The sequence below is a fragment of the Myxocyprinus asiaticus genome, chromosome 3, assembly GCF_019703515.2.
Source record: "Myxocyprinus asiaticus isolate MX2 ecotype Aquarium Trade chromosome 3, UBuf_Myxa_2, whole genome shotgun sequence".
Lineage (NCBI taxonomy): Eukaryota > Metazoa > Chordata > Actinopteri > Cypriniformes > Catostomidae > Myxocyprinus > Myxocyprinus asiaticus.
Window position 1 is genome coordinate 19,342,501 of NC_059346.1, and position 18,095 is coordinate 19,360,595.

Genomic DNA, 18,095 nt, shown 5'->3' on the forward strand with positions numbered 1-18,095 from the left:
ACATTTTAATAAAGATGTTATTTAATATGTGTATTACTATCCTTGTGGGGACTAAATGTTGGCAAAAGCTGACCCACACACATCTGCAGTACAGAGATAAAGAGGGAGTGAGAAAGAAAGAAACAGAGAAAAAAGGCCACTGCATTAACAGGAAAACCAATGCAATGAAAGACTAGAGTCCAATGTCTGCTAATGCCAATGCCCAAGCAGAATGGAGACTTTGGCTATGATGTACAGAGGGGTAAAAGCAGAAATCTTAAATTAGCTGCACCCACCCTGCAGAGAAATGACTGGACGCAAATGGCTGTAAGTGGGTCAGAACTGAGATCATGAAGCCAAGATGAGGAACTATGTGCAGGGGCAAAAAAAAATAGAGCACTATTTCTTGTTTTCCTATTTTCATTGAAAATGAAATGTGTTGTCAGCAATATGTGTTCCCAAAATGAGTTGGCAATTATTTTCTCATACCAGTGAAGCACAAATAAAACTGAAAACTGAGATAAGGTACGAGAATTTGAAACAAGGACAAAAACAAAGGGCAGATGAGAGATAAGAGAATTCGTCCAAAAAAGAAAACCGAGATAAAACCAGCAGACTGAGGAGAAATAAGGAGGGTGTGAGAGCAAAATAAGATGAAGTGAAAGTTAGGAAAGAGAGATTTAGGTGTATTACCAAATATTTCCATTTGCAGGCTCTCTGATCACAGTCTGTCCATAGAAAAAGGCAGACACAAACACAAATGGCTTCCAAAAGAAGACGTGTGGGTGTGCCTCAGCTGATTTTTATCAACATCATCACTGTATAACACACCCCGACCAATACCCTTCTACTAAAATTTGTTTTGTTTAATGTGTATCTACACTACAGCTGTTAAAGTGTACAGTGCCATTAAGAAATATGCACTCGTCCTCCATTTCTGGTGACTTGAGAAAATGAAAAGACATGATGACAACGATAATATTCACAGTGAAATCACATGCTTCAAGTGAAATTAGGCATCAAAACATTTTAATGTACAGCCAAAAAGATAGAAAATTAGTATACAGTTTAAATCGGAAAGAGGTCTAATATTCTTTGGTCTCAATATTGGCCAAATCAGACCAATACTGATAATTTATTGAGATACCAATGTGGGCACCAATAAACTGTGTCCCTAGAATGGGATCCAGGCAGGTTCACAGGCTTTTCCTCAGCCTCCTTTACTACTACCTGCTTTACTAAAGCAGCTTCCAACTGCAGCCGGGTGCAATAAGCACACCAGAGCACATTAAAGGCAGGAGGAAGTCAATTAAGAAATCAAACATGGAGAGAAGGAACCAAACAGAGAGGAAGTATGTAAGAAGAAAAGACATGAGGATAAAAATGACACATAGCGAGGAGAAGGGGGATGCTGTGACAAAGTGCAAACACTGCATTTACGCAGTCCATTACACTTTAATGCGTTTCAGCACTGCAGATGACAAGAACATTGTGGAGGAGACGGGGGGATTCTGTTTTCTATTGCTCTCTGTAAAACGAACACATCAGCAGAACACATCCAGGGCACATCCTGTAGAAAGCCTCGATTTTTCCTTCAGATGCTGCATCAGTGTGCAAGTACTATAGAGCTCAACTGTCTGGTTTCCAGAAGTAAAAATCCCATACATTTTTTCCATAGACGTATTGATTTTCAACGATAACTTATAAACCTTTAAAGACAGATCTACCGTGAGATCTGAGGTTGTTTATCGATGGTACATGCTTCCATTGAAGCCATTAGTCCATGTTTAATAGCGGAATTCCAGGTGAACAACTACACTACCCATGGTCCAGCAGTGAAAGATCCACCAATCAGAGAACTACAGCCAACAAAGCCTGGCAAACAAGACCAGCAGCGACCACTTCCATGACACACTGTGAATGATGCAATCAAGTCTGTCTCCCTACACCCTTAAACTATCCATCCATCTATCCATCTTCTATAGCAACTGGTCCTATGCAGGGTCATGGGTAGTGCTGGAGCCTAACCCTCAAACTACATATATTATAATATATTATTTTTATACTTATAATCAACAACCTAAAATCAATAGTTTAATATATTTCCAACTTTTTTTTTATTTGATTGTGTCATGGGATTTTAGCTTGTGCCCTTGTGAAAGACTGTGTAAGTACACAGTCGTGTACCTTTGTCTACAAATCAAAGTTTGTATTTTTTGCTTCAAATCAAAGTTTGTAATGTTGTAATTCTGGTTGGTTTGGTTAATGGCTTAGAACTCTTTTATGAAGGATTTTATTAAAAGTCTATGCAAAACATTACTGGGAAAAATACACTGAAAATGTGGGCAGACACTGCTGCGCTGTATTGGCAGGTGAGTTTTTATAAAGTGCACATAAGGAAGAGTGATCAGTGCTTCTCTCATCAAAATTATTAAACCATTAAAATCAGCTCTTTCCCAAAGGTAAAGCAGAGTGAGTAAGAGAGAGAGAAAGCATGTACAGTATGTGAAAATAGAGAAAGACCAGCAGTGGTGGATACCATAATCTCAAACCAAAGGCAATCCACCCAGTATGTAAGAAACAGACCCAGCAGACATAAAGTATGGGATGGAAGGGCAAGGAGGGATTTAGCACTAGCACTAGACATCCTTGGTCACTGATTTAAAGGTGCTGTGTGCAATTTTTCATATCCCAGTTTAAAGGTAAAGTGTTTTTACTGCAAAAATGTTAATGTTTTTAAACAAGTTGGACAAACAGGTTGTCTCGCCCAAACTCACATCATTGGTTGAGCCAATTTTGTTATGTTGGGTTGCTTAAACAAACAGATTACAATAAAGTGCAACAGTGCCCATCCACTTTTTCAGCTGTCTTGGTACTGGAAGTATTTTTCCCATTTATTTTTTTCAAAGGGATTTCATATAATTCTTCATAAAATGTTTGAAGCCATGAAATAAAACAATCAGCTACGAGATGAATCTCAAGTTTACAAGCTTTGACTTGAAACAAAATCGTTAGAAAATAAATAGACAAAAAGACAGGGGGAAACAAGACTGTGTGCTTACTATCTTTAATGGGGGAATGAACTATAATCCCAAAAAGCATTGGAGAATGGCTTGAAAAGTTGTACATTATAAGTGTAGAAACAATATATAATGATTTTATTTCAAAATATTCAGATATATACAAATATATAAGTAGTCTAAAAGTGTAGGGAGACCGACTCAGTGCGTCATTGAATCGTTGCAGAGCTCATTTGTGGTTTGTTTGCTGACAATCTCTGATTGGTGGATCTTTCGCTGCAGCATCCACAGATAGTATAGTTCTTCACCTGGAATTCTGCATTAAAAAATTTTTTTTTTTTAATGAAGTTTAAATAATGTGGACTGATGGCTTCAACAGAAGCCTATGTTCAGAGAATAGCAAAGGATTTATAGACAATTGAAAGAGTTTTTGGGGTAGACCTGACCTGCTAAAGAGAGACAGACTCCATCCTTCCAGGGAGGTCCCGCTCTCCTCTCTATTAATTCGGCTCATAATGATAGTATCTGACTAACTGGGGCCCAGGTCAGGAAGCAGACAAACTGGCTAATATGAATGTCTGCTAGCTGCCTTGAGACGTCACACAAGTCACATTAACTACAACACATAGAGACTTTATCACTTAGATATCATATAGAGACTGTGTCTGTTCCCCAAACTACCAAAAAAAGAAACCTGGCTTAAACTGGATGAATATATTCATTTAAATTAATCTATTCCCCCAGGTTATTGTTACAAACATGAGCCTCATCTGAAGGGTCGAGGAGGAGGTGTTGCTTCAATTTACAGTGAAGTTTTTGGTGTTACTCAGAGGACAGGATATAAGATTAAGTCTTTTGAACTAATAATGCTTAAATGTGACCATCAGATACAAATAGAAAATCTCTGTCGTCTTTTGCCCTTGCTACAGTATATAGATCATCCGGGCCGTATTCTGATTTCCTTGGTGACATTTTCTATCAGATCTAGTAGTTACTTTGGATAGAGTTTTAATTGTTGGTGATTTCAACATTCACATTGATAATGAAAATGACACATTGGGATTAGCATTTATCGATATTCTCAACTCTCCTGGAGTCAGACAAAATGTGACAGGACCAACTCATTGCCATAATCATACGCTAGATTTAATTCTGTTTTATGGAGTTGATGTTGATACTATAGAAATTTTGCCACAGAGTGATGACATCTCAGATCTTTACCTCGTCTCTTGTATGCTACAATCAGCTAATGTTACTCAATCTACACCATGCTATCGTTCAAGTAGAACTATTCTTTCGACCACTAAAGATAGCTTCTCTAATAATCTTCCAGATTGATCTAATATACTCAATAAGCCAAAAAGTCTAGAAGAACTTGAAGTAATAACAGAAAATATAAATACAACAGGGCCTGAAATTCGGTGCAGAATTGCGGGTATTGCGCACAATTCTAATCATTCCCGTAAGTTTCGCGTTCATAGCGCGGGAAATTCCCGCACACTTTTATTCACTTTACAGTGCAGCTGCGAATTATTAAACCAATATATACAGATGAACAAATCAAATCAATAAACTTGTTTCTATATCAAACTGTAATTCCAGAAGATGCATGAGTAAATCTGCTCTATCTCTCCCTCTCTCTCACATGCAGCTGTCAGCAGCACGTTTGAGCGCTTGTTGAGTTTAGTGTGAGCACACGCAATGGAGCACTTTGTCACATAGTTACTGAACTTAACATGTTACAGATGTATAAATCTTTCTAAACCTGTTAATTCTACATGCACATGGCGTTATACCGCGTATCCGTTAGCGAGTGATACGATAAAACAATCGTTCCTGTTTATAATTAACAAAACTGTTAATATTGCAAGAGCGTGACTTTGGATCGATCTATAGTTCTGATGCCTTTCATATCTTGGCGCTCCATCATTAATCATAATGCAGCACATCTGACAAGCTTTGTGTACCAGCTGCATGGTGAATAGAGACACTTAAACACCTGTTACATCTCTCACCTCCATCTCTCTCGGGGGCTCTGGGAAAAATGCCCCTGAAATTCAAAATATGGGGGCAAAAAGATTGCCCCCACAAAGAGTTCTAGCTCAAAAAACATACATCGCAATCTTCATTGGAATTTTCACTGAACATTATTTGTTTCATGTGTACATTGTGCAGATGTTGCAGTCAGAGTCAGCCGCGGATGCTCGTCCCATAAACGCACACAGATGGGCACTCTGCTTCTCACGCTCCACATCAGTTCGGTGTCGTGCTTACATGCTAAATTACGTGACCATTCGAAGTTCGGACCATTTATTCAAAATATACTGTCCTAGTGAGTAACACTGTCACTCCCTGTGCTTTAGCCTACTTCCCTGCCCATCAGCTCATTTCACTTATGGATCTATCTGTTTGAAAGGCCTCCTCACCAGCGAAAAGCCAATAGTACGGGAGGGATGAATGTTACAGTGCATCCGGAAAGTATTCACAGCGCTTCACTTTTTCCACATTTTGTTATGTTACAGCCTTATTCCAAAATGGATTAAATTCATTATTTTCCTCAAAATTCTACAAACAAAACCCCATAATGACAACATGAAAGAAGTTTGTTTGAAATCTTTGCAAATTTATTAAAAATAAAAAACAAACAAAAAAATCACTTGTACATAAGTATTCACAGCCTTTGCTCAATACTTTGTTGAAGCATCTTTGGCACCAATTACAGCCTCAAGTCTTTTTGAGTGTGATGCTACAAGCTTGGCACACCTATTTTTGGGCAGTTTCTCCCATTCTTCTTTGCAGGACCTCTCAAGCTCCATCAGGTTGGATGGGGAGCGTCGGTGCACAGCCATTTTCAGATCTCTCCAGAGATGTTCAATCGGGTTCAAGTCTGGGCTCTGGCTGGGCCACTCAAGGACATTCACAGAGTTGTCCCGGAGCCACTCCTTTGTTATCTTGGCTGTATGCTTAGGGTCGTTGTCCTGTTGGAAGATGAACCTTTGCCCCAGTCTGAGGTCCAGAGTGCTCTGGAGCAGGTTTTCATCAAGGATGTCTCTGTACATTGCTGCATTCATCTTTCCCTCGATCCTGACTAGTCTCCCAGTTCCTGCCACTGAAAAACATCCTCACAACATGATGCTGCCACCACCATGCTTCATGAAGGGAAGGTATTGGCCAGGTGATGAGCGGTGCCTGGTTTCCTCCAGACATGACACTTGCCATTCAGGCCATAGAGTTCAATCTTTGTTTCATCAGACCAGAGAATTTTGTTTCTCATGGTCTGAGAGTCCTTCAGGTGCCTTTTGGCAAACTCCAGGTGGGCTGTCATGAGCCTTTTACTGAGAAGTGGCTTCCGTCTGGCCACTCTACCATACAGGCCTGATTGGTGGAGTGCTGCAGAGATGGTTGTTCTTCTGGAAGGTTCTCCTCTCTCCACAGAGAAACGCTGGAGCTCTGTCAGAGTGACCATCGGGTCCTTGGTCACCTCCCTGACTAAGGCCCTTCTCCCCCGATCGCTCAGTTTGATGATGGAGGCCACTGTGCTCATTGGGACCTTCAATGCTGCAGAAATTTTTCTGTACCCTTCCCCAGATCTGTGTCTCAATACAATCCTGTCTCGGAGGTCTACAGACAATTCCTTGGACTTCATGGCTTGGTTTGTGCTCTGACATGCACTGTTAACTGTGGGACCTTATATAGACAGGTGTGTGCCTTTCCAAATCATGTCCAATCAACTGAATTTACCACAGGTGGACTCCAATCAAGTTGTAGAAACATCTCAAGGATGATCAGTGGAAACAGGATGCACCTGAGCTCAATTTTGAGTGTCACGGCAAAGGCTGTGAATACTTATGTACATGTGATTTTTTTTTTCATTTTTTATTTTTAATAAATTTGCAAAGATTTCAAACAAACTTCTTTCACGTTGTCATTATGGGGTTTTGTTTGTAGAATTTTGAGGAAAATAATGAATTTAATCCATTTTGGAATAAGAATGTAACATAACAAAATGTGGAAAAAGTGAAGCGCTGTGAATACTTTCCGGATGCACTGTATATATTTATAAAATTAATCAGGTCTGAGAGAAAACAAAATATAATGTAATTATATGCTTCAATGTAGTTAATAATAATATTAACAAAAATTATATCTGGATAAATAGCCTTGATGCTAAATAAAACATTATTAATGATACAATAATAATTTACATTATTATATACATATAATAATATACATTATTACATAAACCAGTTGTGTATGAACCATATCTCTGACTAAGTTTCATTGTGAAATGTTTATTTTTGCATTTTTTTAATCAACTGGCATGAAGAAGTGGCTTTAAAAGTAAGTTTTAAGGTCCTCATTCCAAATTTGAAGAAATGCTGTCATCTCTTTCTCTATGTGTGCATTTGTAGGCTGTTAATTTAATAGGCAAAATATTTGGAAATTTGTGAATGAGAAAAAACTTTTTGCTTCAGTAACTATGCACATTTGCAATATACAGGTCATGCAATTTTGTAATTATTGAAACATGACATTTTTCTAATTTAATTAATTATAACATAAAAGGATGACAGGGTCATTTTATAAGGTTAGAATAGATTTTTTTAAAAATGCCCTTTGTAAAGGTAAAAAATGCCCCTGGAAATCAAATATTCCCCCTTAATGGAAAAGTTGATTTCTGAACCTAGATCCATCTGACGTATACAGGAATTGAGAAATGTAGCCCCCTGTAAGATTTAGGTGAGTTTGTTGTAAAAAGTTCCGATGTTTTAGTGGCTGTTTACGAGTTTTATTCCCCCACATAAAGTGAGTTAATCTGAATTATGCAATCATCTGTCACAGTACCTCAGAAAACAGTCTCATAATTTTCCTCATGAGCAACTTCAATCCTCCGTTCACTTGTCATAGGTCATAAAGAGCTAACAAAACTTATTGAAACATCAAAAGCCACAACGTGTATGTTAGATCCAATACCAACTAAGCTCTTATAAGAGATATTCGCTGTAATCTCAGAACCTCTTCTTAATATTATTAACTCCTCACACTGTTCGGGACGCCGACACACTCACTCAGTTTAAGTCTAGACTAAAGACTTATCTATTTAGCCAGGCATACACTTAATTTATCCAACAACTCACAATTAGGCTGCTTTAGTTAGGTCTGCCGGAACCAGAAACATTTATCATGACCTATAACTCATTATAATTTAATGGCATCTACGCTAATATTATTCTATTTGTTTCCCTTTCTCAACCTCAGGATTCATATACAGAGGTTACCATAGCCGGCCAGATCCAGCTCCGTTCCGTTGCTTGGTGTCGGACTCCACTGCTACGTGTCTCTGAGTGATGATGACTAAATGCATCTGGTGCCAGCCAGACATCACTTTAGTCTATTACAATGGACTTCAGGGGATGAACTGATGCCACAGCCTGAACCTTGGATTTAGGATAGACCTCACTGAAATGACCTGCTTGTTGAACTGCAATGCACCTCACTGATCTCTGCCTGCATCAACTTGGTCTAATGATGGACTACACTCTTAAAACAGAATACACAGACTATCAATTAATTGCCAACAAAAGCCTTCATCAGCCAATTTACAAAGGACATGCATCTATATGAACTTCTGCAGTTAATCCAGGATGAACTTCAAAAGACATTAGGAATTAATCTTACAGTTCATACAAAATGTTTGTTTAAACACTGGCCCTCAACACTTACTTAGTTTACTAATTTTAAACCATGACTTGCACTGCACACAAATAACTAATATTGGTATTATATTCATCCTGTTTAGCCAGAGGGGAACTGGCCCCCACAGTGAGCCTGGTTTCTCCCAAGGTTATTTTTCTCCATTTACCAACATCTTATGGAGTTTTGTGTTCCTTGCCACAGTCACCTTCAGCTTGCACACTGGGGTTCTAAATACAATTATTATTTAATTTTATACACAATTTACAATCGTATTTGATCAAACTACACAATGATGGCTCTAAGACTTTATAGATATTACATTTCATTTTCTGTTAATGCATGATTTTCTGTAAAGCTGCCTTGAAACTATGTGTTGTGAAAAGCACTATACAAATAAAAATGAAATGACTTGACTATACAATTGATGAACAACCTTGGAGCTCATGGTAGGTGGTTTATAAGTTATTGTTTAAAAGCAAAAAGAAAATTAAATGGATTTTTATTTCCGGAACAAGACTGTTGTGCTCTATTAGCATTAGCATCTATTTGGTGCAAGTGGCGGAAAAATGACACACTTCAGATTTAATGTGCAGAAACATCTGTAAGTAAGCCATTCATAAGTTGATTTCCCCAAAAGTATAAACTAAACACTGGGGCACTTGCAAAATATTGCTTTATTTGTTTGAGCACAACATAATATTTCATTCAACTTTTAACTCATCCAAAGCTGTGAGTTTGGGGCAGGACTATCTCTTTTTCCTAACAATAGCAAAAAGAGGGCGATGCAGAAGGGATGTAACAGTATTTTTTGCTAGTGGCATAAAAATATACTGAAACCTTAAAGACAGGTGTGTGGATTTCTCTTTAAGTGATCATTTGGGGCTGAATGGACTAATATACGCTGAAAAGAAGAAATTGCTGTACAGTACATGCACCACCCACTGAGTCACAGAATGCTGCACTTTGCATTTAAGTGCAGTAGGATGCTGTAATTGGGCACATTTAGCAGCATGAAGCAGATTTGGCTGAAAGAGTTGTACAAGTGTTTCCATTCACTTGACTTGCAGTATAGTGAATGCTAATGGACTAATTCAATTAAAGGCATAAAATACAGTCAGATCTATCTTTTTTTTTTTTTTTACCCATATTGCAGTGGGGAACCATTGGTACATGTTAATGCTTTTCAACTACATATCATGTCCTAATCTCATTACTGGGAAATTAAAGTAATTTTTTAGTTGTTAAAATCCCAATTTTGAGAATCCTGACCAGCCTGACATAGCAACATTAGCTCAACCAATGACAAAAGTTTAGATTGAGACTACCAATGGTCCTAATGCTACTAATGGTAGACAGGGGGAGTATTTGGGAAACCTGTCATTATTTTTGCAGTTTTGTTTGGTGATTAATTTAATCCATAAATGAAAGTGTCTAATTACAGGGCGGTTACTGAGATTAAGCGAGTAGTACTCCTAGTAATAACAAAGTCCCTTTTCACTATTTTTCAGTCTTATCATGCTCATGCGCACTCTCAATGAAAACAAACAGGCAACATCACATAAAAAAGGTGATTGGCTCTTTTAACTGTAAGGCGTGAATTTCATTCCTAGAGCCGCCATATTCAGCATTACGATTTCTCCCAAAAAATGTTTTTTTTCCCAGTGCGCTTTTAAATCCTCATGGTTGCGTAGTGATTTGCCTCAATCCGGGTGACGGAAGATGAATCCCAGTTGCCTCCGTGTCTGAGACCATCAACCCATGCATTTTATCATGTGGCTTGTTGAGCGCATTGCCACAGAGACATAGCGCGTGTGGAGGCTTCACGCCATCCACCGCGGCATCCGCGCTCAACTCACCACGCGCCACTGAGAACGAACCACATTATAGCGACCACGAGGAGGTCACCCCATGTGACTCTACCCTCCCTAGCAACCAGGCCAATTTGGTTGCTTAGGAGACCTGGCTGGAGTCACTCAGCATGCCCTGGGATTTGAACTGGCGAACTAGCAAGCTCCAGAGGTGGTAGCCAGCATCTTTTTCCACAGAGCTACCCAGGCCCCCGATTTCTCCCATTCATAAGTTTACCAGTGACTATTCAGTCTCTGGAAATAATCAAGACAATGCCAGGCAAGGCACGTTTATTTATATAACACATTTCATACACAAGGGTAATTCAGAGCGCTTTAAATGGAAATAATAAAGAAAATAAAAGATACATAAAAGTCCACATAGAAGGTTCGTTGTCTGGGCAATGAAGGAGTCAGGAGGCAGCGAACTGTCAATGTAAGTATTTTTATTACACTTCAGTGTCGTTCATAAAACATAAACAAAAAGGCACTCAGTGGCCAAGTAGTCACACACACAAATGAGTAAAGGCTTTTATCGAGCACACACAGGTACAGTCTCTCTGGTCTCTCTCTGTCACTCTGACGCCTCGTGCACCTTTTTATGTCTCCCTCCGCTGACACTACATCAAGAAACAGGTGTTAGAGATAATGACAACCCAGGTGATGAGCCTTACCGCTCTCTCTCTCCCGCAGACAGACACACGACCATGCCCCATCACCACATATCCCCACTGCCTGACTCAGGCCAGGGCAACATCTGGCCTGCCAACCCCTGAACAGAGGGTGAAGGCCCATCCCAGCATGTAGTAGCGGAGAGTGAGGACGGACCACTTAATCATTAGACACTCCTTCTCCACTGTGCTGTACTTAGTCTCTATCAGCGAGAGCTTACAACTAATGTACAGCACTGGTCGCTCCTCCCGCTCCACCTCCTGCGAGATCAATGCCCCCAGCTCTCTGTCAGATGCATCTGTCTGCAGATAATTTTATAATTACATAATAAAGGGGAGAGAGAGAGAGAAGAGAGAGAAGGAAGAGCTTCTGGTTCGCTGCCTCCCGGAAACGCTACCATGTAGTCCTCGTCCAGCTGGACTGCCTCCTCCAGCGACACCGGGCGGTGGCACTGGACCCACTCTGCCATCCCTCAAGGAAGCTGGGAGATGAACTGCTCCAGTGTCACCAGGTTGACGATCTCCAAGGCGCCGCGGACTCCCTCAGCCAGCAACCATTTCCGGCAGGCATCCCGGAGCTATTGTGCAAAAGCAAATGGGTGGCCGTGTTTCCCGAACCTCAGGGAGCTGAAACGCTGGCGGCTCTGTTCGGGAGTATGGCCAACCCGTTGCATGATGGCCCTCTTCAGGTCTTTATACTCGAGGAGGCTGGCGGCAGGAAGTTACTGGGCTGCTAGCTGTGCTTCCCCGGAGAGTAGTGGTAACAGGCAGGCCGCCCACTGGTTGGGAGGCCACTTCCACACTTCAGCGGTCTTTTCAAAGAGGTCGAGGAAGGCCTCGGGATCATCGCCTGGCCCCATTTTGATGTGGGTCACTGGCGATGTAGGCTCCGGGGTCGCAGCTGCAGCCCCCTCTCGGTTCATCAGGCTCCAGAACGCCTGTCGGTCCTCTGCTTGAGCCTGGAGCAGGAGTTGGAAACACCATGAGGGCCTGATGTTGTGTTTGCTGGATGCTGGCGAGGGACTCGATGACTTCGCCCTGTGGTGAAGACTCCATGATGACATTGTCCTCCAAGAATCCTGGGTTTCAGCACCACTGTAGAGGGTTTGTTGTCTGGGCAATGAAGCAGTCAGGAGGCAGCGAACTGTCAACGTGAGTATTTTTATTACTCTTTAGCGCCGTTCATAAAACATAAACAAAAAGGCACTCAGTGGCCAAGTAGTCACACACAAATGAGTAAAGGCTTTTATCGAGCACACACAGGTACAGTCTCTCTCTCTGGTCTCTCTCTGGTCTCTCTCTGTCACTGACGCCTCGTGTGCCTTTTTATGTCTCCCTCTGCCATCACTACAACAAGAAAGAGGTGTTAGAGATTATGACAACCCAGGTGACGAGCCTTACCGCTCTCTCTCTCCCGCAGACAGACACACGACAACGCCCCCATCACTACAGTCCATTTTAAAATCACTTAAGAACAAGAAAATAAAAAATAAGAATAAAAAGACATAAAAATGTAACACTGAGTTCGGGGTGCCACAACAATGAAAACGTTGAACAGGTGCGAATGTCGATCACCCTGCGATATTAAAGCAACCACTTCCATAGGCTTTATTAACCCCCAAACTTTCTTGTTCAGATGTTTCCACCAGGTATTTCAATAAAATAAAATAATACAGTGCAATCAGTAAGAACAAGAAATAAGAGTTTGGGCTTCCCTTATCCGAGTGGAATCACTGAACAAGAGCCCCAGGTCGATCACACGTGACAATGAAACGGCCACCCCCTTGACCTTTAATAACCACCTTCCTTCAGTCCTAAAGTTTATCACCCAGTGATCTTGAAGTGACTACTCTCATAGTCTTTAATAACCCTCAACCTTTCAGATGTACTAAACAGATGTGTTTTCAGTCTGGACTTGAATGTAGCTACTGTTGCAGCACATCTGACCTCTTCATGAAGCTGGTAACAGCTGTGGGTGACATAATAGCTAAATGCTGTTTCACCTTTTTTTGAGTGTACCCTTGGTATTTCTAACTATCTTGATCAAATCTCCATTCATAATGCAATTACTACTGGCTTGCACTGGCTTTAAAGCACATGCATTCACACATACTGTACACTGTCGATCTCTTTGGCTCTGCAGCATGGTTTATTTTGCAGGTTGATTTGGCAGACATTAGCGCAGCCAACACGTTTTCCAGACACTCCATTGTGTTGGCTACGTGCGCACCATTGCCTGAGCTCTCAAATGACAGCACATCTAGCCTTACAGCACTGCAATCACCTTCCACCATAATAGACTATTAATAGAGGAGAGCAAAGAGAAACATACTTCTTCTCTTTCACATTCGGCAGGTTTCAATTTCCCTCAAAACTCTCCAGAGTGGGTGGGAACCCTGTGGCCCACTGTGTGAAGAGTCAGCAGGCCCACAGAGGCTGTTTGGTAGAGACACTGAGTGATGGGTATTGCTTCAGTGCTCCTACATGAGCCTTTGCCCTTATTTCATTAGCTGTTTGACTAAAGATCTACTCCGTGACACTATCCTGATGACTCTCATGACCATCTGATAACGATTAATTCAAGATCACTGTTGGTGCACAATGCAGCTCTGACAGCAACTGAGGTTCTCCACAACACATTGGCTCTCTCAGATACACTAAGATTCTGTTGGCTGAATGTTTTCAGTATGCTTTGCTGCATTCATGCTTTGGCTGGTATAGGTAGGCACAATTTCAAAGACTGAATGCTATTGTATATAGCAGTGGTTCTCAACTGGTTTGCTTCAGGACCACTTTTTTTTTTTTTACAAAATTTACGATGGACATCAACTGGCAACCAGACACAGTACCAAAATTGTTTACTGTACAAAAGTAAACATAAATGTTTGTTCAAAACATTTAAATCTATTAATATTATGAGCCACGAGCATAGGGACAACAATATCCAAAATAATTAATATGACAGAAAAATTTACAAAACAAGCCTAAGGGCCATTTTCATCAAACACGTTTTTTGCTTTGACCGCTATGCTATGTTTTAACGCGATGCTGTGTCAAATTAAAAGAACTTGAAACGTCTTGAGAAACATGCATTTTGTTCCATTTGCAGTTTTGGGTGTCATCCAATTACAAAATAATTAGTTACTGTAATATAATTACTTTTTAAGTCAAACAAATAGTGTAATGCATAACATTTTAAATACTTGTAATCAGATTACAGTTACTGAGTTTTTTTTATTAATTTAATTAAGTACAATACATTATATGGTTTTGCTTATTCCTAATATATTATTTATGTAGAATACATGAATTAATATGTCATTGTGGAGGAAAAATGTGTGGTGCTGAGTGTATAGGTGTGTCCCAAACACTTCTGCACTATTCTACGCCATTTTGTAGTGTAAGAAGTAAGAAGTGCGAGTAGTATGTTTACACTAAAAATGCAGCAAAAAGAAGTGTCCTTTAAGTACCCGGATGATGCACTTTTTCAACTGTGAAAACGGAGTGTGGAATGTTGGACACTTCATGCACTCAACGCACATGGCTTGCCGTACATAGCGGAAGGGGCAAGTTACTTGGTTGCGCTGCTGGTCTGACAAAACAGTTGTAAATAATTAAAAAGATATGTATTTATTGTTTTCCAGGTGATTTACACTACCGTTCAAAAGTTTGGGGTCACTTGCCTGAAATGTTTCTCATGATCTTAAAAATCTTTTGATCTGAAGGTGTATGCTTAAATGTTTGAAATTAGTTTTGTAGACAAAAATATAATTGTGCCAATATATTAATTTATTTAATTACAAAACTAAAATTGTATTTAAAAAAAAAAAGTTTTTGAAATGGATGACTTGGACTGAATAATAAAGAAAAGCAGCCACTAATTGCCCAACATAGATGGGAACTCCTTCAATACTGTTTAAAAAGCATCTCAGGGTGATACCTCAAGAGGTTGTTTGAGAAAATGCCAAGAGTACATTTCTGCAAAATCTAGGCAAAGTGTGGCCACTGTGAAGATGCTAAAATATAACACAGTTTTGATTTATTTTGGATTTTTTTTAGTCATAATATAATTTCCATATTTCTATTTCTATTATTCCATAGTTGTGATGACTTTACTATTATTCTAAATTTTTATTTAAAAAATAAAAAAAATAAAGAATGAGTAAGTGACCCTTAACTTTTGAACGGTAATGTATGTAAAATGTATTGTTCTTCAATATGTTCAACACTAAAAAGGGTCTGCAAAGTATAATACCTGTTGCTTCAATGAACAGATATTAACATCATCTTACATACTGTGTAAGTACTGTCTCATCACTGTCACGACTGCTATGTTGATCGGAACTGCACCCAAGAATTTCACACACCATTGCACTTGTGTATATGGCTGTGTGACAATAAAGTGATTTGATTTGATTTGATTTGATTTGTAACTATTGTCATCTAAGTCACATATAAGAGCATTCACTTACAAATTTAAATGTGTAATATCTATACTAGACTTGAACCCCTTAATAGCCTCTCTGAGGGACAGACCTAGATGCAGTAATGAACCAATTAAAAGACAATAGTAATTAGGTTTTGTGACAGTTACCTCCTGCAATCCACCTGTCTTCCTGACACATGGGGAAAGATGAAACATGATTACCACTACTGGCTCAAGGGCCTCTTGAACAACAGGTGTTACTAGCCAAGCACGCAGGTAACATATGTGGAGGAGGTTTAAATTTTTAAAGAGATGCTGTATCAGTGCTTTTATACTCATCATCAGATATCTCTTCCCCTGTCATTTGAGATGCTGACTCAAAAATGATGTGGGTGAAGTTTGCTATCAAAAAGCACAGGAAATCCATTTTATTGGTTGTGTGTTGTCACTCTGTGGTGAACCACTGGTATCCCTTTACTACTGTAACCACAATTTCTGCAAACATACTACTAAAATGACTGTTATTAACTGAAAAACATTATAAATTAATATGGAATCTCCTACAAACATTGTAAAAAGCTTTCAAATTCTTACACTTTTTAACCACAATTAAATTCTGGTAACAATAACTGTATGAACTGAGGTATTATGACAGAATATGGATACCATGGCAAATGTTTGTAAGGGATGTTCAGGATTGTTGAGTGGACACTAGCCTAAGCTAACACATCTGTAGTTGGCCAGAGGCTGAAATACAGACCATAAAAATACTGGTCAATCAAGTTCGCCATAATAACAAGCTACGTGTAAATTTTTGATAGAATATTAGACCTAAAATTGAAAGACACGCCCACATACACATGCAAAAGTCGGTTGTATAATATTAAAATGCAATGACTCTCATAAGCTTCACAGAGCATTGCTGTATATGAGAATATCAGCTGACATTAGCATGAGGGCTAATTGAGGCGCTAATGCCAACACAGCATTCCGCTATTTGTTTTGATACTGTAAGAGTGAGACGGACTGCTCATCTGCTCATTTTGACATATCTGACAACGTGGTTTAAAAGTCGGCTGGTTTAAACTTCGCAAATGCCAGTGGTGAAATGTTTGGTGTAAACTAAGGTGGACTAGCATCTCTCCACGCCATAGAGGCGCTCATAAAGTGCATGAAAGTCCGCGTGTGTGTTTGACAGCTCTCATGACCTGCCTTGACATGATAAGCCCGTACAGTGATCAGCCACAGAAAAGCGTATTGATACAGGGGAAATGTTTGCTTATAATGAATTATTATTTTTTTTATTTTATTTTTTTTATTTTTAAGTTGCATGACATATTTGACTGTGAATGCTTATCGAACGATGCATAAATACCTGTAATAGGACAACAGTCCATTGCTGAGCACAAACCATCTGCGCTGGTAACCTTTAATATAGTTAGTCCATTTAAAGAGCCAGCCTTTATAGGTGTCCGAGCCAGGGGCTTGTGTCCCGCTCACTGGCGTGGACGCGGCACTCTTGCCCAGTTCGCTCATCCTGCTCCGGTCCACTGCCGCAGACTGATGCCGCCGCCGCCGCCGCTGCTGCTGTTTGCAGGGTAAGCACGGAACCGCGGTAAGAAAGGACACGAACCTGCCGGGGCCGCTGCAGGGAGCGGCCACTCTCCCCATAAACTAACCGCCGATGCGCTGAGATGAACGGACTGGCGGAGGAGGAGTGTCTGGGGCAGGGACAGAGAGATGAAGAGCAGTGTGAGTGTGAGTGTGAGTGTGAGAGCTGGAGCGACGACCACTGGCGTGAGATGAGAGCGCCCGCTACTGCTATCACTACATACCGTACTTCATCCAATCGGTCACACTTCACATTACAGTGATCATGTAACATTGAGTTATGCAAATGAACATATACTTCATTATTTTATGGAGCAACTTCTTAATACACTTATCATATACACTTTATCAAAGCCTATGGTATACTTGCACTATAATTTATACACAATGTAAGTTTATTTATTATTTGTTGTTGATATTATTAAATATTAATTATATGAAAATGATTATAAACATATGTTTCAAAAATACAATTAATTTCTTTAGGAGTTAAACTTTTTTAATGAGGAAAAAATTAACTGAGTGCACATTTAACCCTTTAAGATCTGATTGTGTTTGTTAAAGATTTAATGTTTCCGTGGCATGCCCAAAATTAAAGGCTTATAACTCTTTTTTTATAGCTTATAAAAAAAAAGTTTTGTATTATTTTAAAGAAAACTGTTCAAATGTTTTAATGATATAGATCTGATAACTGATACATTCTGAGACTCTCAGCCTATGAAACTGTTAAAAAATCAGAAAACTTTTTATTTTAAGTTTATTAAATTATTTTTATTTATCAGGGTGTAAATAAGGTAGCTCAGAAAAACTGCGTTTGTTTTGTTGCTAATCATGTCACCTGTAA

General features: G+C 39.6%; 1 protein-coding gene across 1 annotated transcript in view; it reads right to left on the reverse strand.

The window, feature by feature from the left end:
• The window catches only part of LOC127417164 (oxysterol-binding protein 2-like), a 134,269-nt gene extending 116,850 nt beyond the window's left edge, over positions 1-17,419 (reverse strand). Inside the window, exon 1 of the mRNA XM_051656919.1 lies at positions 17,016-17,419. Coding sequence (XP_051512879.1) covers positions 17,016-17,311 — 296 coding nt within the window. The 5' untranslated portion in view covers positions 17,312-17,419. The remainder of the gene's footprint in view (positions 1-17,015) is intronic.
• Between the last annotated feature and the right edge of the window lie 676 nt (positions 17,420-18,095).